The following is a 22,058-nucleotide window of genomic DNA, read 5'->3' as shown; positions in this document are numbered from 1 at the left end:
GAGTCGTTTTCAAGTTCTTCTTTACGTACTAGCTCCTAGTTTAAGAAAAGAGTTTGTCTGCTCCCTTTAAAAAAAAAAAAAAAACAAAACTTCTGCAGAATCTCATCTGAATATATCAACTGCACCCCTGGATGGATGGGGCTGGAGGGCACCTTTTTTCCCCCCCTGTTCAACATTTTTTTAAATTGGAATATAATTGCTTTACAGTGTTGTTTTAGTTTCTGCCATACCACAGTGTGAATCAGCTGTGTGTGTGTATATATATCCCCCCTCTTGAACCTCACCCCCAGCCTTCATCCTGCCGCTCCCGGTCATCACAGAGCACCGAGCTGAGGTCCCTGTGCTGTACAGCAGCTACCCACTAACTATCTCTTCTACACACGGTAGTGCATATATGCTAATGCTAATCTCCCAATTCACCTCGCTCTCCTTCCCCCACTGTGTCCATATGTCTGTTTTCTGCATCTGTACCCCGAAGCCCTTTTGACAGAGCGATTCCTTCTTCCCAGCAGCCACCGAGGACAGTCCCCCAGCGGAAGCCCCAGCTGTCGCAGCGCAGACTGTCATCTTCTGATCCAGAGGGCTGTTCTCGCTCACCTGTCCCTTTCTCCCGCAGGTGGGGAAGAACGTGGACAAGTGGCTCTGGATGCTCGGTGCTCATCGGGTGATGACCCGAGGGGAGGGCGACGGCAACGTGGTGAAAAGCAAACACGGCAGCGTTGAGGCTGACTTCACAGCTTGGAAGACCAAGTTCATCTCCCGGCTGCAGGCGCTCCGCAAAGGAGAGAGAAAGCACTGCGGGGGCAACTGCAAGAAAGGCAAGTGCGAGTCTAACCAGCGTGGCTCAGAGGTGGCGGAGCCAGGGTCCCACGTGCAGGAGGAATTGCCTCACAGAGACGCCGAGGTATGGAGCCCATGGGGCCATGTCTCCCTGTTTTCCTCCTGTGTTTGGAGATGCTGAACCTTTCCTCTGTCTGAAGTGCTTTTCTTGGCTTCCGGTTGGAAGGAAGAGCTGAAACTCAAATGGGGCGTGTTCTAGAGGGAGCGGGGTCTTGGGTTAAGCCATGTTGGGCTGGGTGCTGTCCTTAACCTGTTCTCTAGTCGTTGCCTTGCTGGAGTCCAGTAGGTTTCTACCCGAGTGTGCAGGTGAGGAAACAGGCCTAGAGAAGTTAAATGTGTCCAGAGCTGAGCTCATGATCTTTTTACCCTTTAACCACATACTCCTCCTGTTGTCTCTTATTTAATGACTCCAATCATTCAAACTTGAAGGCTGTGAGTTATCCCAGATTCCTCTCTTTGATCCCTCACATTCTAAACATTTCTCTTTCTTCTTCCTTCGGACACCCCAGTTCCTTTGAGGCTTGTGTTGTCAGGCTGTATCACTGCTGTTACCTCTGGGCCACTGGTCACTTGTGTCTTTTGGGAACAACTTCGCATTCTCACTTCCTGTCTTTCTCTCCACCCTTGTTCCTGTCATTCCATGTATGCAGTTGTCTCTTTAAAATCTCTCCTTGGATGTCTAAGGTATCTCCTCTTTGACAAATTCAAAATGGAACTCTTCCTCTCTACTCTTCCGGTCTCTCTGCAAGTCTTTCTCATCTTAGGAAACACCACCACCATCTCCGTTACTTAAGAAAAGGAACCAAAGAGCCATTCTCAATTCATCCCTTTTCCTCATTTAATTCCTCACTTAAGTCTGGTTGCTTCTTTGTTTAAATCAAGGGTTAGGAAACATTTTTGGTAAAGGGCCAGCTAGTAAATATTTCCAGCTTTGTGGGCCATACTGTTTCTGTTGCAGCATCAGTTCTGCCATATTCTTAAAGTAACCATAGATGATGTGTAAGTGATGGGCTTCTTTAGATTTGACTTGGAACTGGCTGGCCTCTAGCCTAAAATATCTCAAGTCCATCCAGTGAACTCACAATTTGGGAAGGATTATTAGACACTTTGCTACTTTTTACAATTAATGTTCCAGGATGAAGAGCCCTTTGGGAGCACCAATGAGGAAGAGTCTGATACTGAGGACCATCAGAGTTCAAATCCTGTCATTGATGTTGAAGACCTCGGCAAGATTATGGATCATGTGAAGAAAGAAAAGGTACCATAATTTTGGGAAATGGTGAGCTGGGATCCTACAGTTGGTTGACAGTTAGCATCATCTCTTGGTGCATAGTCCATTTGAGCTCATAATTGGACAGTTTTATTTCTCTTCCTCCTATTTTGTGAGTTTTATACTTTTTTTTGCTGTTGTAACATGGGCTTTGTGAAAACCTTTTTTTTTTTTTTTTCAAAATTGGAGTATTGTTGCTCTACCCTGCTGTGTCAGTCTCTACCATACAGCAAAGTGAATTGGCTACACGTATACATATATCTCCTCCCTTTTGGAGTTCCTTCCCACTTAGGTCACCGCAGAGCACCGAGTAAAGTTCTTTGTGCTACACAGTAGGTTCTTATTAGTCATCTATTTTATACACGTGTTGTTGTGCTAAGTCACTTCAGTCATGTCTGACTCTGTGCGACCCCATGGACTGTAGCCAGCCAGGCTCCTCTGTCCATGGGATTCTCCAAGCAGGAATACTGGAGTAGGTTGCTGTGCCCTCCTTCAGGGGATCTTCCCGACCCAGGATCAAACCCACGTCTCTCAGTCTGCTGCATGGGCAGCCGGGTTCTTTACCACTGGCGCGACCTGGGCAGCCCCCCTGTTTTATACACAGTAGTGTCTGTACGTCAGTCCCAGACTTTGTGCTGTCTCTCCTCTTCGGAGGTTAGACTTGCCTCTTCTCCCAGGGGGCGTGTTCATGCGCCTTTGGAGCCCTTGTCCCTGGCTGTCTCCCAGCCCCGGCCCTTGCACCGGGCGCTGCGTGCCCTGAGAGATGTGCTTCTGACGGTCCTTGCTCCTTCTGAGCCTCTGGTTTCCTCTCTTGAGGTCTTTCATCTGTTGTCCTCTCTGGTTGCCTAGTGGGTCAGGATCTGAGATCTGGCCCATCCCCTCTCCCCCTCCCAAGGGGGTGCTCCTGAGTTCCTTCTTCTGGGAGCACAGACCGATTGCTCCCCAGCAGCAGTGCTTACTCGCTAAGCCACCAGTCAGGCTTTCTGGATTTCCTGGGCAGGAGTGATTCACCAGTCTGAGTGCAGGCGGCACATTGTAGCTTCTCTGAGGAACCCTCCTGGAGCCTCTTTCCTGGGGCTTGAGGTGAGATGCATCCCCTGACACCCCCAAACATCTCTTCATTTGAGGCAGATGGAGCTCAAAATACCTTACTGACATCCTCTGAAGAGTCCCTCAAGCATGTGCTCTTGTTATCTCCATACTCTCTACCCTTTCATACCCTTGGCGTGAGGGAGGCACTCAAGGTTGTTAAACTGAGGACTTCCCTGGTGGTCCAGTGGTTAAGACCCCACGCTTCCAGTACAGAGGGGTGCAGGTTCAATCCCTGGTTGAAGAACTTAGATCCTGCATGCTACACAGTGTGGCCAAAAAAATTGTTAAACTGGTTCTCAGATATTTCCTTTAAAAATTTATAACTTGATGTGACCCTCTCTTTTGAGTTTCCTTTAATTTAATACTGTGTTTGCTGCTGCTGCTGCTGCTAAGTCGCTTCAGTTGTGTCCGACTCTGTGTGACCCCAGAGACGGCAGCCCACCAGGCTCCCCCATCCCTGGGATTCTCCAGGCAAGAACACTGGAGTGGGTTGCCATTTCCTTCTCCAGTGCATGAAAGTGAAAAGTGAAAGTGAAGTCGCTCAGTCGTGTCTGACTCTTAGCGACCCCATGGACTGCAGCCTACCAGGCTCCTCCATCCCTGGGATTCTCCAGGCAAGAACACTGGAGTGGGCAATACTCTGTTTACATATGTTCAAAAAATTCAAAGAATACAACCGTCTGTCCTTGTTCTTTCTAAACCCACAGGTAACCACAATTTACACTTTGGCACTGTTCTTCTAGGTATTTATTTTATGGCCTTTACAAACACACCTGCATTTTGGTATAACTTCATGTTTCGGGCTATACAGATGGAATCATTTTGTACTCCAAGTCTACAGATTGCTTTTTTCTGTTTTATGTGACAACTTTCTTTCCAAAGCCTTGTGAGTGAAATCTGCCTAATTAATTTTAATGCCTCTGTAGCAGTCCACAGTTATGTCCTGTTGTTATTTGACTCTTGTTGATTAACATTTAGGTGTTTTCTAATTTCTGTAAAGAACACTTTTTTTTTTAACATGTTTTTAATCCCTGAATGGTACTCCCCTCGCCCCACCAACCCGATTCTTTACCATCTACGCCACCGGGGAAGCCCTTTTTTTTGGCCATGCCATGCAGCTTATGGGAGTTCCCCAACCAGGGCTTGAACCTGGGCCACAGCAGTGACTGCACTGAATTCTAACCATTAGGCCACCAGGGAACTCCCTCTAATGAACCCTCTCCCTCTTATATTTTTCGTGGCTGATATAAATTTATCTTGAGTAAATTTACTCAATCTGTAAAATTAAATTTGTAAAAATTTCTGGATCAAAGAGAATTTTATCATTTTGGTGATATTTCCAAATTGCCCTGTGAGAAGTTGAAAATACTTTAATTTCTTCTCACAGTATAAGAGAGACATGAGAATGCTTGTTTCTCTGTACCCTTGCCAACCCCCAGATATTCTCAGTCTTTTAAATCTTGGCACCTGAAAGGTGAAAAACCATAACCTTAAAAAAATAATAATTTGCATTTCTTTAATTTTGAGTTAAATCCAATGTGTTTTTTTTTCCCCGTGAAGCGTCTCTTTCTGTCTCCCTGGAGTTAGACAGCTTAGAAAGTCTGAGGGCATAGTTCTCGAGACGGCTTTCACTTCTGACAACACCTGCAACTTTGGTGGTGGGGGGCAGGTCCTAAAAACCACCCTTAGATTCGGTCATTTGTTAGAAAGACTCACAGGACTCACTGAAAGTGTCCATCCTCACCATTGCAGTTCATGGCTGGGAAAGGGCAGAATAGTCAGCTGAAGGAGGAGAGACACAGCATTCTGGGAAGCATTCATTCATTCTCCTCAGGACGTGCTACTTCTCAGCACGGATGTGAGATAAGATGCTTGGTGCATCACCAACCTGAGAAGCTCACTGGAGCTTTGCCGAGCTTCGGTGTCCAGAGTTTTTATGGGGCTTCATTATGTGGTGGTGGTGGTTTAGTTGCTAAGTCATGTCTGACTCTCGTGATCCCATGCATTGTAACCTGCCAGACTCCTCTGTCCATGGGATTCTCCAGGCAGGAAAACTGGAGTGGGTTGCTATGCCCTCCTCCAGGGGATCTTTTGGACCCAGGGATGGAATCCGGCTTTCCTGCATTGCAGGCGGATTCTTTACCATCTGAGCCACCAGGGAAGCCTCTCATTATGTAGGTTTGGCTGATTGATTGCCCCTGTGGTTGAACCCAGCCTCCATCACAGTGCCCCCAAAGTTTGGCATGAGTCACCCTATTAGCATAAACTGTTCAGTGTCTCCAAGGAACCCACCACATATAACAAAGATACTCCCCTCACACAGGAAGTTCCAAGGGTTTAGAGGTTACTTTGCGGGAATGGGAATCAGGCCAGACTTCTCTTTGGGCAAGGTGAAATTCTATTTTTAAGACTTTTTTCCCCAAAGATTTATTTACTTTTGGCCGTGCTGGGTCTTTGTTGCTGCTCATGGGCTTTCTCTAGTTGTGGGGGATGGGGGCTCCTCTTTGTTGTGGTGTGTGTGCTTCTCGTTGTGGGGGCTGCTCTTTTTGCAGCGCACGGGCTTTAGGCTGCGTGGGTTCAGTAGTCGTGGCTCAAGAGCTATTGATGCTGGCTCAGTAGTTGTGGTGCACGGGCTGTCCTCTGAGCAGGGATTGAACCCATGTCCCCTGCATTGGCAGGCAAATTCTTAACCACTAGACCACTGGGGAAGCCCCTTTTTTTCTTTCTGATGTGGACCATTTAAAAAATCTTTATTGAATTTGTTACTATATTGCTTCTGTTTTATGTTTTGGGTTTTCGGCTGCAAGGCATGTGGGCTCTTTGCTCCCCAGCCAGGGATCAGACTGCATTCCCTGCATTGGAAGGTGAAGTCTTAACCACTGGGCAGCCAAGGAGTTCCCAAGGCAAAATTCTTTACTAAACAGGGTCCTTTGCCCATGCTTATATTGGGTTATTTGGCTTCTTTGGTAAAGTTCATAACCCCAAAATACTGTGTGTCAGACTCTAAACTACAATGCAGTTATTTTCCAAATATAAAATTGCGATTGTTCCTGTTGCAGCATTTTGTTACTTTCTTCCTGATACTTCCGTGTGTTGGTGTTGCTGCTGTCTTTTTTAGTAGCTTCTGTATTTTAGAAGCCCTGCATGCGTGCATGCTAAGTTGCTTCAGTCGTGTCCAACTCTGTGTCCCTATGGACTGTAGCCCTTCAGGCTCCTCTGTCCGTGGGATTCTCCAAGCAAGAATACTGGAGTGGGTTGCTATGCCCTCCTCCAGGGGAATCTCCCTGACCAGGTATGGAACCTCTGTCTCCTGCATCTCCTGCATTTGCAGGTGGATTCTTTACCGCTGAGCCGTCGGGAAAGCTTTTAGAAACCCTAGCAGAGAAGTTATTAAGAATGACAAGTGTGTGAGATGTAGATTCAGGGTCTGGGCCAGCTGGTTTGTAACTTGGTGCCTTAAGGGCAATGCTTAATCTTCTCTGGCCTTAATCCCCTTGTCTGAGAAACATGGACCTTAACCTCTGCCCTCCTCACAGCACTGAGTGAGGTGAGAACCTGTGTGTGCAAATGCATTATAATCTCCGAAAGCCTGACAGATTGAAATGGGAAGTAAATATGCTTAGACATTTTAAATTTGCTTAGACATTCTGTTGGAGTTGGTCATTGAGTCTGTTTTAGCTTTTCTGCCATTGTAATTAGCACTGGTCTGAGACCCTTAGCATATTAAAAAACAGAGACATTACTTTGCCAACAAAGGTCCATCTAGTCAAGGCTGTGGTTTTTCCAGTGGTCATGTATGGATGTGAGAATTGGACTGTGAAGAAAGCTGAGCGCCGAAGAATTGATGCTTTTGAACTGTGGTGTTGGAGAAGACAGAGAAGGCAATGGCATCCCACTCCAGTACTCTTGCCTGGAAAATCCCATAGACGGAGGAGCCTGGAAGGCTGCAGTCCATGGGGTCACTAAGAGTTGGACACGACTGAGTGACTTCACTTTCACTTTTCACTTTCATGCATTGGAGAAGGAAATGGCAACCCACTCCAGTGTTCTTGCCTGGAGAATCCCAGGGACGGGGGAGCCTGGTGGGCTGCCGTCTATGGGGTCACACAGAGTTGGACACGACTGAAGTGACTTAGCAGCAGTAGCAGTTGGAGAAGACTCTTGAGAGTCCCTTGGACTGCAAGGAGATCCAACCAGTCCATTCTAAAAGAGATCAGTCCTGGGTGTTCTTTGGAAGGACTGATGCTGAGGCTGAAACTCTAATACTTTGGCCACCTCACGCGAAGAGTTGACTCATTGGAAAAGACTGTGATGCTGGGAGGGATTGGGGGCAGGAGGAGAAGGGGATGACAGGATGAGATGGCTGGATGGCATCACTGACTTGATGGATGTGAGTTTGAATGAACTCTGGGAGTTGGTGATGGACAGGGAGGCCTGGCGTGCTGCAATTCATGGGGTCTCAAAGAGTTGGACACTACTGAGCGACTGAACTGAACTGAGACCCTTATGGCAGAAAGTGAAGAGGAACTCAAAAGCCTCTTGATGAAAGTGAAAGAGGAGAGTGAAAAAGTTGGCTTAAAGCTCAACATTCAAAAAATTAAGATCATGGCATTTGGTCTCATCACTTCATGGGAAATAGATGGGGAAACAGTGTCAGACTTTATTTTTTTGGGCTCCAAAATCACTGCAGATGGTGACTGCAGCCATGAAATTAAAAGACGCTTACTCCTTGGAAGACAAGTTATGACCAACCTAGATAGCATATTCAAAAGCAGAGATATTACTTTGCCAACAAAGGTCCGTCTAGTCAAGACTATGGTTTTTCCAGTGGTCATGTATGGATGTGAGAATTGGACTGTGAAGAAAGCTGAGTGCCGAAGAATTGATGCTTTTGAACTGTGGTGTTGGAGAAGACTCTTGCAAGTCCCTTGGACTGCAAGGAGATCCAACCAGTCCATCCTAAGGGAGATCAGTCATGGGTGTTCATTGGAAGGACTGATGCTGAGGCTGAAACTCCAATACTTTGGCCACCTCATGCGAAGAGTTGACTCATTGGAAAAGACTGTGATGCTGGGAGGGATTGGGGGCAGGAGGAGAAGGGGACGACAGAGGATGAGATGGCTGGATGGCGTCACCAACTTGATGCACATGAGTTTGGGTGAACTCCAGGAGTTGGTGATGGACAGGGCGGCCTGGTGTGCTGCGATTCATGGGGTCACAAAGAGTTGGACACGACTGAGTGACTGAACTGAACTGAACTGAGACCTTTTTTACTTAGAACGAAGTATTGATATTTTCTTGGTTTACATATTCCCAGAGTTACAGAGTCAAAGCAAATGTATAATTTTATGACTTTTAATAAAAATCTGAGTAATTTTCACAGTGAAATTGTCTTAAAGTTGGATAAATTTCAGTGTGTGAGATGCCTGATTTAGGTAGATTTCTGGATCTACCAAGTTAAGAGCAGAATTTATAGCTTCAGGGCTTCCCAGGTGGCGCTAGTGGTAAAGAATCTGCCTGCCAATGCAAGAGACGCAAGAGATACAGATCCAATCCCTGGGTCAGGAAGATCCCCTAGAGTAGGAAGTGGCAACCCATCACTCCAGTATTCTTGCCTAGAAAATTCCATGGACAGAGGAGCCTGGGGGACTACAGTCCATGAGGTCGCAAAGAGTTGTATACGATTGAGCGACTGAGCACATTTATAGCTTTATTTGTAGTAGGTGAAGATTTGTGGGATAATTTTTTTCCAACTTCATTGAGATATGATTGACAAAATTTTATATTTAGGTTGTATAATGTGATTCTTTTTGGGTGTATAATGTGATTTAATATATGTATACATTGTGAAATGCTTTCCATGGTCAAGTTAACACATTGACCATTTCACGTAGTTAACACTGTATGCGTGTGTGTTTGTGTGTGTGTGTGGTGTATGTGTGTGTGGTGCGTGTGTGGAGAACACATAGATCTACTTTTAGCAGATTTCGCATGCACTGTAAGGCTTTGGAATAGTTTGTGGGTGTATTTTTTCTTTGCCTTTTCATCTTATGTCCATTAGAGGGCGCTGGAGAAAAAGCACTAAGGAAAAATTTGGACATCCATGTAAATTATTTTTTGAAATGAAATGATTCTGGACTTTATGAACTTCAAGCAGCTGGCTTAAGATATTTCAGGTTTCTCCTAGAAATCTCATAAAGTCATCAGATTTAGGGGGGAAAATACATATATATATATATTTCCAACTTAAGTACAGCATGAAAATCAGCCACCAGTGTTTGATTTTCATTATTATGTGGTCGCAGCAGAGTTCCCATTTGTGTCCTGTGTGTTCACTGTCTATTGGGCACAGTGTACTAAATTCAGTGATGGGTTTCTTTCCGCTTGGCTCTTCTTTTTTATATTTTTGGAGGATTTTCTTTGTGGGTTCATCCATACATATTCCCAAGCTGCTTTCTGCCCAGTCATCGTTCTGCCTCACACTAAATTGCCTTAGTTGTTACTGTAGAGGAACCAGGACGCTCTAGTCCTGAAGAGCATCAGCTGTAGAATTGGACCACAACACTCCTACCGGAAGACCTCTTTTTGAATAATTGTCACTAGTTTTCACGGAGTCACACAATCTCAGCTTTCTGTCCGGGCACGTTGTTTCACTCCCTGTGCTTCAGTGGGAGGTAATAACATTAACTGCTGTATAAAGTTCTTATGAAGATTCAATAAGTTAATCCATCAAAAGCCTTTATTTTACTGTCTGCACATAGTATGTCCTTGATAACTAATAACTTTCATTGTCTACGAAGGTATCTTCCAGTGGGATACGTTTAGTCTGACTAGAATACCACGATGGTTTTCTGTCTCCCTCCCTCTGCAGCAGGATGTAAAGCCAAGGAGAATTTGAACGGTGGGAGTGGTAACCAAGAACAAGAGAGCCAGAATTTGAAGCGTGGTACATGTGGAGCGAGTGGGTGTTGGGGGAACCTGGCAAGTCTGGGGGTCCTATAAGCGTTTGGTATGTTGAGAGTGGAGTTGGGTGGGAATTACAGGGGGCTGAAATAGACAGGGAGGGCAGGGGCAGGGTCCTGGAGGCCCTTTCATGCTCTGCCATAGGTCTGTGGGCTTTGTGCTCAAGGCAGTGGAAAGCAGTGTGATTTGATTGAATAGGATGGGTGGTTTGGAGGTGTGGGGAGAGAGCTCCAGGGTAGGTTCAGCAGGATAGGAGAAATCATAGTACACGTTGGATGATCTCATTCAGTCTTCACTCTGACCCTGATATCTATACCCTTGTCATCTCCACTTTACCATTTTACAGGGTAAGACACAAGCTTAGAGAAGTAAATCAATTTGTCTATAATTAGATGGCTGCCTAGTTAGTGGTGGGGCCAAGCCCAGTCTCTGTCTCTTTGTTTCACTCCCCTTTGCCGTCTCTCCGGAGGAGAAGCAATGACAAACCTAGGCAGTGTATTAAAAAGCAGAGACATCACTTTATCGACAAAGGTCTGTATAGTCAAAGCTGTGGTTTTTCCAGTAGTCATGTATGGATGTGAGCTGGACCATATAGAAGGCTGAGCACCAAAGAATGGATGCTTTTGAATTGTGGTACTGGAGAAGACTCTTAAGAGTCCCTTGGACTGCAAGAGATCAAACTAGTCAATCCTGAAGGAAATCAACCCTGAACATGCATTGGAAGGATTGTTGCTGAAGCTTCAGCTTCCGTACTTTGGCCCCCTGATGTGAAGAGCCAGCTTCTTGGAAAAGACCCTGATTCTGGGAAAGATTGAAGGCAAAAAGATAAGGGGGTGGTAGAGGATGAGATGGTTGGATGGCATCACTGACTCAATGGACTTGGATTTGAGCAAACTCCAGGAGATGGTGAAGGACAGAGGAGCCTGGCATGCTGCAGTCCGTGGGGTCGGGAAGAGACACGACTTAGTGACTGAACAACGACAAAGGAGAGAAGTAGTTTCCAGGAGGCAGGCTGAGGAGTTTGACTAAAGAACAAGGTCAGGAAGAGCCTGACAATGCTGAGGTTGTTTCTTTTCTGTTTCTCTCATGTTGTGCTGGTAAATCTAAAGCAGATTGCTACTTGTTTTTTTGCTGCAGTAAATAAATGTTGCTCAAATGCTCCCCACGGTGTGTTCTGGTTAAGCAGACAAACAGTGATACCAGTATCATTAGTTTGGAAATCAATGGCGGATGCTTGGTAATTACTCACCAGAGAAACGTTTCAATTTACAAAAAGAGCTCAGTGCGTCCAGTTTCGATTATAAGGTCTCTTAGTACTGCGGTGTAATCGCGTGAAGCCGGTTCTCCTTTCATAATTAGTTTGAAGGCTTTATGTGTTAAATTCACCCTCAAATGTGAGGTGACATCTCTTCAACCCCAAGACCCTGTCTTTAAAACAGCCTGATTCAGCTGTATGGGCTGAATACAGCCAGGAGGACTTAATGATGAGTTCTGGGGTTATTTTCCTAAGTCAGGTTATCCAAAATAGAATTATGCGGCCAGAGGAAAGCCATTTTAAAGCTCTTGACACACCTGGTCAAAGTGCTTTTTGAAATGTTCCAAAGGCATCCTTAAAATCTAGTGTACAGGAAAAGCTTTGAGTCCTGTGTCATTTAAAAGCTCACCCATGACAGGTGAGTAGTGTATGGGTGATCCTTTATTATAGGATTGGGAACACTTAGAAGTGGGGTGGAATTGCAGAAGGTGGAGTTGTAGTTACACTCGAGGAAGGGTTTTTACTATTGAAAGTTGCCTGGTTTAGAATCCAGATCTGCTCTTGTAGCGCTGGAAATAGCTATCTGGTAGTTTTGAGGCATTTATTCATTTATTCAGCCAGCATTTCCTGAGTATCAACGTTGGCTGTGCCGGCCTGGCTCCAGGCTGATTGTAGGGGAAAATGATCTTTGGAGAACTGGGGATTCCATATCCAGTGTTTTCTGCATGAATTGGTATTGAAGGGAGTCACTGCATGGTAAACAAGGATCAATACAATAACCAAACAGGGACTTCCCCGATGGTCCATTGGTTAAGACTGTCTTCCACCGAAGCAGATGTAGATTCGATCCCTGGCTGGTGAACTAAGACCCCACAAGTTTGTGGAGCAACTAAGTCCCGATGCAGCCAAGTGAGTAAGTAAATGAATATGAAGAGACCCAAAGACAGACTTGAACAATTTAATCAGTCAGAAAGACGGCCTGCTTGCTGCAGTATACCTGTTTGGCATTTAACCAGCTAGATGGAACTTCTATCTTAAAATCTTTAACAAATTGCTGTTTGTCCTGTTTTTATCCTAGGCAGTATTGGGGTGGTACTGTGGTTTCTGGGATGAAGATGTGAAGATGAATTAGGTAATATTGTATAATATCTTTTCTTTTTTTAAATAAGGAGAATTAGTACTACTTTTTGGCTCCTTTTATTATGTCAGATTCATATATTGCTGGCTGTTTAGAAAGAACTTTTAGCTTATTTATAGTCATTTTCCCAAGTGCCTAGGAGGTGAACTTATAATCAGCTTTCCATTTTGCATATCAGAAAATAGCAGCTTGGAGAGGGCATGCTTTTTTTTTTTTTAATTAAAAAAAAGTTATTTAATTTTGTTTGCGCTGGGTCTTTGTTGCTCAGCATGGGCTTTCTCTAGTTGCATGCACGGGCTTCTCGTTGCAATGGATTCTCTTGTTGTGGAGCACAGGCTCTAGGGCTCTCGAGCTTCTGCAGCATGTGGGCTCAGTAGTTGTGGCACACAGGCTTAGTTGCCCCGCGGCATGTGGGATCTTAGTTCCTGGACCAGGGATCGAACCCACATCCTCCGCATTAGCAGGTGGATTCTTAACCACCTCACTACCAGGGATGTCCCAGGGTGTGTGTTTTCTTTCAAGACAAGTGTGACGGGTTTGAACGTTGGGAAGGTGTGACAGGTTGGAGACAAGGAGACTTAAGTTCGGCTGTTGTAGTTGTTCCTTAGAGGAAACCGTGGCTCTGGGCAGAAGCTGTGACATGTTGGATGGAGAGGACTCACAGGTTGGGAATTAAGAGTTTAGAACTTGGTCACTTGTTCAATAGGGTTGCAGGAGAGGGAGGCATCTAGATTGACCAGTTCTGGGATCTTCATTTATTTCTGCTCAGCCTATGAAAGGGCTATAAAAAATAAAAATATACAGGCCTTGTGTCAGTTGTTATATTCTGGGCAAACAGGGAAAAATGTTTTCACCTAGGAGATTAGAATTAGAATTTGAAAGGGGCTCTGCACTTCCCTGGAGAGTGTTATGAACCATTGTCTATCTTTTCAGAGAGGAAATTACTGTTGCATAGGGAAGATAGAACTAACCTGCTGTAGAGGGAAGGAATGATGAATGTTTGTCCTGAATGTTCAAGACCTTTAATCACAGCTGCTGATCTCTTTCCATGCGAACTATGTGTTCAGAGGATTGAATCTGGAGTAGCTGCGCTCATGATTTATAATAGATAATTTCTCCAGTGATGGCACGTGGATGGTGTCCCATGCCATTCTTTAAAGAGTGTATTCATTATATAGGGGTTAGAAGTTTACATTTAAAACCAGAAGGGTGGACTTCCCTGGTGGTACAGTGGATAGGAATCTGCCTGCCATTGTAGGGGACATGAGTTCAATCCCTGGTCCAGGAAGATTCTGCATATGGTTGAAGCAACTAACCCCGCATGCAGAACTACTGAAGCCTGCATGGTCCAAGGCCCAAGCTCTGCAACAAGAGCAGCTACCTCAGTGAGAAATCCAGGCAACCCCCGTGCATCACAATGAAGAATAGCACCCACTCACCGCAACTAGAGAGAGCCTATGTGGAGCAATAAAGATCCAGTACAACCGAAGAAATAGTTCATAAAGCCATAGGGGTTGTCTGTGGAGCTCTGAGCATGGTGGTCAGAGGCCAGTGTCATGCTGGGTCCAGTTCTGGATTTATGTGGCCTTGAGGGTAAGCAGATAAGCTGGTGATGTTTTATGGTGACAGGCTTTGGGGGCCAGCTGTTGCCACCTACTGTCAATTCTGGCATGGAGTAGGGAATTACAGTAATTCGCTGTGGAATGACTTCAGAGACATTTAAATACTCTCAAGGTCAAGGTTAGTTCACTTTGCTCTACCATGAGACTTCCTTCTCGAGCTCACATCTTTGCTTTTGGGTCTGAAGCAGACTTTTAAAAAAAGCCAAAGAATTCTTTTATTTTTAAATATTTTAGCAAAATCATAGCTGTACATTTTTTAAAGCAAATGCCTGGCATTAAAACTGATTACTTTCCTTATAGATAAGAACAAATGATTGATGTTTGTTTATAAATTTTTTTAGTTCCATCTGGAAAAATGTCTTGGAGAGCTCTATTAACAGCAGCAAAACTTTTCATTAACTTTGCTGTTTGATTATATTTAGTGATTTGGAATGCTAACTTTTAGGATGTGTATAAACTCACTGTAGGACTTGGGTGTCTCATTTAGTATATTTGACTACTCTAACGTGCTTTTTCACTGACTTCCTATTTTGGAAACGTCCCTGAAATAATAGAAGATAGGTTAATTCTGAATTTCATTTGTGTACTTTCTCTTTCTTTAAAAAAATAATTTTATTTGTTTATTTTTGGCTGCTCTGGGTCTTCATTGCTGTGTGAGGGCTTTCTCTAGTTGTGGTGAGCGGGGCGGGTACTCTCTGGTTGCAGTGCGTGGACATCTCATTGTTGAGGTTTCTCTTGTTGCAGAGCCCAGGCTCTAGGACACGTGGGCTTCCGTAGTTGCAGCATGTGGGCTCAGTAGTTGTGGGGCATGGGCTTAGTTGCCCCGTGGCGTGTGGGATCTTCCTGGAGTAGGGATCAAACCCATGTCCCTGAATGGGCAAGCAAATTCTTAACCACTGGACCACCAGGGAAGTCCCTCTCTTTCTCTCTTTTTTAATGTTTAATCTTGTTTTACATTTTATGTATAGAGAACTTTGAGCATTCACTAGAATAGATAGAATGAGACAGCGAATCCCTATTCCCTTCCTGCCCAGCTTCAAACATGGACCATCTTCCTCCTTTCTGTATTAGTTTGACATAGACCTGAGACAGTATGTCATCTGTGAGCTGTTTTAACTTTTAGGTAGAAAGGGGGCATTGCTGTGAGTGTCCTCACTGATTCACTGGGGGCTGGACATGGAGAATGGACAGACCCCGAGGGTAGTTTAGGGCTTGGTGGCAGGGTTTCTGCGCAGGTGATTTATGTTGGATTTCTGTAGCTCTTAGTGAGGTCTGATGAGTGTCTCCTCTAAAGTGTGACACAAGTCTTTGTATGTTGTCTCACAGTTACTGGTTAGCACTTGAACCATCTTCCAAAGAGACACTGTATACACTTGTATACATGTATACACGTGTAATGAGCTTTAAAAAGAGGGGAAGAAATCAAGGACTTCCCTGGTGAGCCAGTGGTTAAGCATCTGCCTTGCAATGCAGGGAACGCGGGTTGGATCCCTCGTTGAGGAACAAAGATCCCACATGCTGCAGGGCAGCTTGAGCCTGTGTGCTGCAGCTACGGGGCCCCAGGGCCACAACGAGGGAGTCCATGTGGCACAAAGAAGGATGCCACGTGATGCAATGAAGATCTGCGTGCCACAGCTAAGACCCAACAGCCAATAAATAAATATGAAAAATAAGAAAAAAAAAGGAATCTCTCTTGTAGCTACTATCTTGCCTCTTTAAAAAAAACAAGAAGAGAGGAAGAAAGCATCAAACAGTGAATGAGGGTCATTGTAATATGATGTCGCTGGCAGAGACTGTAGGACAAGCACGATGCACGGTGTCCTATGTGGTGATCAGAGTTGGGCTGTGAATTTTCTAGTGGTCGGAGGCAAAAGGAAGCCCAGGTTTATATTATCCTTCAGATTTCTATCACCGAAGACAGATTTCCACCATGGGATCTTCTAAAAGAAGCCTTTGGGGCTACAGGTGGAGGTGGTGGAGTAACTTGACTTGTGAGCAGATGGCCGTCTGGGCAGCTCAAAGCGATTTTTGGCCTTATTTTGGGAGTTTGCAGATGTTACAACCAGCAGTAGCCATAAGTTAGTGAAGTCCTATGACATATCAGGCATCATGCCAGGTCATTTCATTTCATTTAATCTTCAACACAGTCCTGCTCCATGGATATTACTTTTCTTCCTTTTCAGGTGAGAAAATTGAAATTCAGAGAAATAACTTGTGAAAGTTGGGCAGCTGTCTGTACTCAGATTGTGAACACTGTTTGACATCTAGATAAGTGGATTATCAATTTATGTTTTGCGAATGTGTGTGTTTGACTATGTAGTCACCTTTTATAGGGGAAAAAATAGGTGCTGGTGTTTCTTTAGCTCACTGTGTGACTGGAAATGTGATCACTTGGGAGAAAATAGGTTTGTGAGGAGCGCTTTTATCCAAGCCACATGTGGATGACTGTCATGCTCTTATTTCCCTCGCTCATGACCAATGCTGGGTTTCATTCATTTCTTTTTAATACAGAGAGAAAAGGAGCAGCTGGAAGGGGAAACAAGTGCGATCAGGAGCACAGTGAAGAGTGAAGCCAGTGAAAGAAGAGCTATGATCACTCCTGCTCTCCGAGAAGCCCTTACTAAACAAGGTGAAAGTCCTCAGGAACTGTTACAGTACACTCTTAAGTGTTCTGAGTGCATGCATACTAAGTCTCTTCAGTCATGTCTGACTCTTTGTGACCCCATGGACTATGGCCTGCCAGGCTCCTCTGTCCATGGGATTCTCCAGGCAAGAATACTGGAGTGGGTTGCCATTTCCTCCTCCAGGGGATCTTCCCACCCCAGGGATCAAACCCACAGTTCCTGCACTGCAGGCGGATTCTTTACCGCTGAGCCGCTGGGGAAGCCCTTAAGTGTTCTGATTTATCACTTAAAAAAGGAAACATAAAATAGGGATTGCCAAGAGGAAAAAAGATAAGTCCTGCTACGGCTGGCTCAGCTGTGTGTGGCCGTGGCAACTGTAGCTGTTTAAGGAGCCACAGTCTTGTTTCTGTGGATCACTTTTGTGTAGGCTGCTTGGACCAGCAAGCTTCCTCTTTGCTTGGTTTATTGGGTTGGTACTTGACCATCAGTGAGGCTCAGGTATGCAGATGAAAAATGCAGTCACTGACTTCTTTACATATCATTGTCTATTAAAAAAATTATTAAATACAAAAAAAGACCATATGATGTTAGGCTGGGTTAATTAGAAATGTTTTATGTAGAAGTATATGTGGATTTCTGTGGTCCTACCTTATTAAGAAGGCTGCAGTTGAATGAATGAATAATCCTGGTTTGCTTGTAGAAGGAAGAATAGTAAATTGGGGATGAGTAGACTGACTTCCTTGCCTCCCTCCCTCTTTCTATAATTATTGAGATCCTTTTATGTAACAGATCTGGTTGTACAGAGGAACTTAAGATACTTGAAGTTATCTCCTTCAAGGAACTCTGGACCTATTAGAGGAGACAGACAAGAATATACAGATTTTATACATAGAAATATATATGCTTTTTCTTTTTTTAATTTTTAAGGTTTTTTTTTTTTTTTTAATGTGGACCATTTTTAAAGTCTTCATTGAATTTGTTACAATATTGTTTCTGTTTTTTGTTTTGGTTTTGTTGGTCACAAGGCATGTGGGATCTTAGCTTCCTGACCAGGGATCCAACCCACACCCCCTGCATTAAGAAAGTGAAGCCTTAAACCCCTTGACCACCAGGGAAGTCCCTGTGTCTTTTAATTAGAGTAAATGAAAGTCATTTTTATAGTAGGTTTAAATCTGGCATCTTGCTGTTTGTTTTCTACTTGTCTCGTGGATTCTTTGATTTCCTTTCTCTTGTTGAACTATCTTCTTTTAGATTTTTTTTTTTTTAATGATCCTCTTTTATATCCTTTGTTGGCTTATTAACTGTAGCTTTGTTTTTGTGGTTTCTTGAGGTTTTGTACTATCCGGTATCACAGTATATCGTCACATGGTGTTACACCACTTTATGTAAAGTAGAGGAACCTTCAATACTTCTGTTCCCTCCCCGCAAACCTCTATGCAGTCGTTTTGGTACATTTTATTTTTACGTATGTTTTAAGCCCTGTAGTACATTGTTATTCTTTTGATTCAAACAGCCAATTACCTATTACAGATTTAAGTAATTAGGAAGAATCTTACGTGTTGACTCATGTAGTGTCGTTTCATCCTGTGCTGTACAGTCTTTACCTACCTAAATGCAGATTTTTGTAGAACCCTGTGTATCTTGGGAGTTCAGTTCAGTCGCTCAGTCATGTCTGACTCTTTGCGACCCCTGTGAATTGCAGCACGCCAGGCCTCCCTGTCCATCACCAACTCCTGGAGTTCACCTAAACCCGTGTCCATTGAGTCGGTGATGCCATCCAACCATCTCATCCTCTGTTGTCCCCTTCTCCTCCTGCCCTCAATCTTTCCCAGCATCAGGGTCTTTTCAAATGAGTCAGCTCTTTGCATCAGGTGGCCAAAGTATTGGAGTTTCAGCTTCAAAATCAGTCCTACTAATGAACACCCAGGACTGATTTCCTTTAGGATGGACTGGTTGGGTCTCCTTGCAGTCCAAGGGACTCTCAAGAGTCTTCTCCAACACCACAGTTCAAAAGCATCAATTCTTCGGTGCTCAGCTTTCTTTATAGTCCAACTCTCACATCCACACGAGACCACTGGAAAAACCATAGCCTTGACTAGACGGACCTTTGTTGGCAAAGTAATGTTTCTGCTTTTTAATATGCTGTCTGGGTTGGTCATAACTTTCCTTCCAAGGAGTAAGCATCTTTTAATTTCATGGCTGCAGTCACCATCTGCAGTGATTTTGGAGCCCAGAAAAATAAACTCAGCTATTGTTTCCATTGTTTCCCCATCTATTTGCCATGAAGTAATGGGACCAGATGCCATGATCTTAGTTTTCTGAATGTTGAGCTTTAAGCCAACTTTTTCACTAGAAAGATGTAAAAAACTAGTAGAGTGTGATTTCTATGATAGTGCTGTGAGCAACATATAATGTAGGAGTCCAAAAAAGCTAGAATTTTCTCCGGGAATCTATAAAATGCATATTCTGTATCTGAGATTAGCTATTCATTTGGACTTGGTTCCATCTTCAAGTAGATAAGCAGTTCTTTATTTATATTCAAGATGTTTACATAAATGTGGAAGAGGATAAAAGACAAAGCCTCATAATATTGCCACTAGAGACTTGTAATCCAAATTGAATTTGTTCCATTAATCATCACACTGTGAACATGGGTGTTTAACCAGCCACTGATCCACTTATGCCATCATCCAGGCTGTATTTCTCCATTTGCCTCATTTGTCTGCAAGTCAAGGGTCTTTTTGTGCAAGAGACTCATGGTAATTGTAGTTTATTACTTGAAGCCTCGTGAGAAACTTTATTAAATGCTTTCTGAAATCAGTATGTTCTAGTTGTTTGCTCCACCAGTGTGTTAAAATAAGGAAATGTGATTGCTTTGGCATAGCTTTTCCATGCTTTTCAAGTCTCATGTGGCTCAAAAAATTTAAAAGCTAGGTTGTGGAGGGTGCTGAGAATTCATTTCAGGTTCCTAGAATTTTATTTTCCCACTTTTGAGGATAATATTTCTTTCTTTTAATCTCCTCTTGCCCATCTGATTCTTTATTTATTTTTGGAGACTATTGATGACAGTTTCCCAGTCGTTTTTTGTACAGAAATGTATGGTTACTTGCTTTTGCTGTTTGTTGCAGTATATGGTTCTTTTTTTTATCTCTATAAATGTTCCTTGGGTCCTTGTAAAGCATGTGCTTCCTATAGTTGTTGACTGCAGTCTCTCTCTCTGTGCCCTTGATCAAGTTTACTTTGATGCTTCAGATCTTAGGGCTCCACTGAGTTTTGATCTATGAGATCTGTTAGATGCTGAGAGATCTTAAAATCACTTCCTGTGATTTTGGATTGGCTTATTGTTTCTTTGTGTATTTTGAGCCTGTGTTATTAGATACATACGTATTTTAAACTGTTGTACCATCCTGGTCAATTAAACCTTAGTGGCCTTGGGGTTGTTGTCTGTTATTATTTAAATGAAGAAAAATGATTTTGCTACAGTTTTATAATCACTTTTAGAATATATACATGTATATAAAATCACTTTTTGATATAAGGCTTTGAATAATTTCAATTTTGTGTTCCCTGTTTTTTCATTCAGGTTATCAGTTGATTGGGAGCCACTCTGGGGTGAAGCTTTGCAGATGGACAAAGGTATTTGTTTTTGTTCAAATATTATTTCTGTTTTAGGCAACTTTTATATGGCTATTATATGCAATGCATTTTTACCATTTTAAAGGGTTAATTTACATTTAATAAAGAGTAATGATTTTGAATGAATTAGTTACATGAGTTCAGCATGTTTTGATGGATGTAAAAAATCCTTATCAAACACCTGAATTAAAGCTGTAGACTATTTTCCTCACCCCTACAGGTTTACTTATGACTGTCTCTGGGCAGTAGCCCTTGCCCTGACAGCCACGCAACAGTTGTTCTCTTTGGTCTCACTGTAGTTTGGTTTTGCCTGTTGTAGAATTTCACATGAATAGGATCATATAATGTGTAGCTTTTTGCTAATGGCTTCTTAAACTCAACATCAGGTTTCTCAGATTCATCCACATATAATGTGTATCATTTCATTCCTTTTTGTTGCTGAATACGATGCAGTAGTAGTATAGGCATGGTACTCAGGGAAGCCTCCGTGGCTCAGTGGTAAAGAATCTGCCTGCAGGCAGGAGATGCAGGAAGAGGTGAGTTCAATCCCTGGGTTGGGAAGATCCTCTGGCGTAGGAAATGGCAGCCCACTTCAGTATTCTTAAAGGGAAAATCCCAGGGGCAGAGGAACCTGGACATGACTGAGAGACTATACACACACATTCAGTATTATGAACATGCCACAGTTTTAAATCTGTTGATAGTTGTTTGGGTTGTTCTCAGATTTTAGCTATTAAGAATAAAATGACTGTGAATGTGTGTGTACAGTGCTTTTATTTGGGGTGAACATACGTTTGATTTCATCTGGGTGTATACCTAGGAGTGGAATTGCTAAGTCATAGGGCAGGTATATATTTAAATTTATAAGAAACTCCCAGTCTGTTTGCAGTGTGGTTGTACTATTTTATATTTGCATCAGCAATTTAAGAAAGTCGCTATATTCTCTCACCATCATGTGGGATTATAAATCTTTTTCTGATTGTGAAGTGGTACCATTTTGGTTTTAATTTACATTTTGCAGATAACTACTGTTGATGAGGAGCACCTTTTCATGTGCATATTGGCCTCTCATAGTTATGCCGCCTCTGTTCGGATATTTTACCCAAACTGAATTGTTTGACTTTGTATTATTGATTTGTAGGAGTTGTTTATATATTGTGGATATGAGAGGTTTGCCTGATGCACACTCTTGTTTTCTTTTAGTCTGTGGCTTCCTCTTTCATTTCCCTAATGGTGTCCTTTGAAGCTTTTAATGTGAATAAAATCTAATTTATCCTTTTTTCTCTTTTGGTTAGTACTTTTCCTGTGTTAAGAAGTCTTTGTCAACTTGAAGGTCACAAAGATAGTTTATCTTTTCTTCTGGAGGCTTCATATATAGTTTTGACCTTTATGTTTAGGTCTTGAATTAATTTATATGAATGGTATGAAGTAAGGATCAAGATTGTTCCTTTCCACCACCTATCACCTACATGGATATTCTGATGTTTTAGCACCATTTGTTAAGAAGGATTTTCCTGTCACCATTGAATTACTTTTAGGCCTTTGTAGAAAAGTCAGTCAGCTGTATATAGGCAGGCCTGTTTCTGGACTACTCTTATTCTGTTGCATCGATGTGTTT

General features: G+C 43.2%; 1 protein-coding gene across 2 annotated transcripts in view; it reads left to right on the top strand.

The window, feature by feature from the left end:
• The window catches only part of LOC113883197 (S-adenosyl-L-methionine-dependent tRNA 4-demethylwyosine synthase), a 146,031-nt gene that overhangs the window by 8,464 nt on the left and 115,509 nt on the right, over positions 1–22,058 (top strand). For both annotated transcript variants that reach the window (XM_027526646.1, XM_027526647.1), the window contains 4 exons: positions 617–904; positions 1,976–2,098; positions 16,692–16,809; positions 20,388–20,440. In XM_027526646.1, the coding sequence (XP_027382447.1) occupies positions 617–904; positions 1,976–2,098; positions 16,692–16,809; positions 20,388–20,440 (582 nt within the window). The remainder of the gene's footprint in view (positions 1–616; positions 905–1,975; positions 2,099–16,691; positions 16,810–20,387; positions 20,441–22,058) is intronic.

This window comes from Bos indicus x Bos taurus, chromosome 25, assembly GCF_003369695.1.
Source record: "Bos indicus x Bos taurus breed Angus x Brahman F1 hybrid chromosome 25, Bos_hybrid_MaternalHap_v2.0, whole genome shotgun sequence".
Lineage (NCBI taxonomy): Eukaryota > Metazoa > Chordata > Mammalia > Artiodactyla > Bovidae > Bos > Bos indicus x Bos taurus.
The sequence above is the reverse complement of the archived record's forward strand: the minus strand, read 5'-3'. Positions and strand labels throughout refer to the sequence as shown.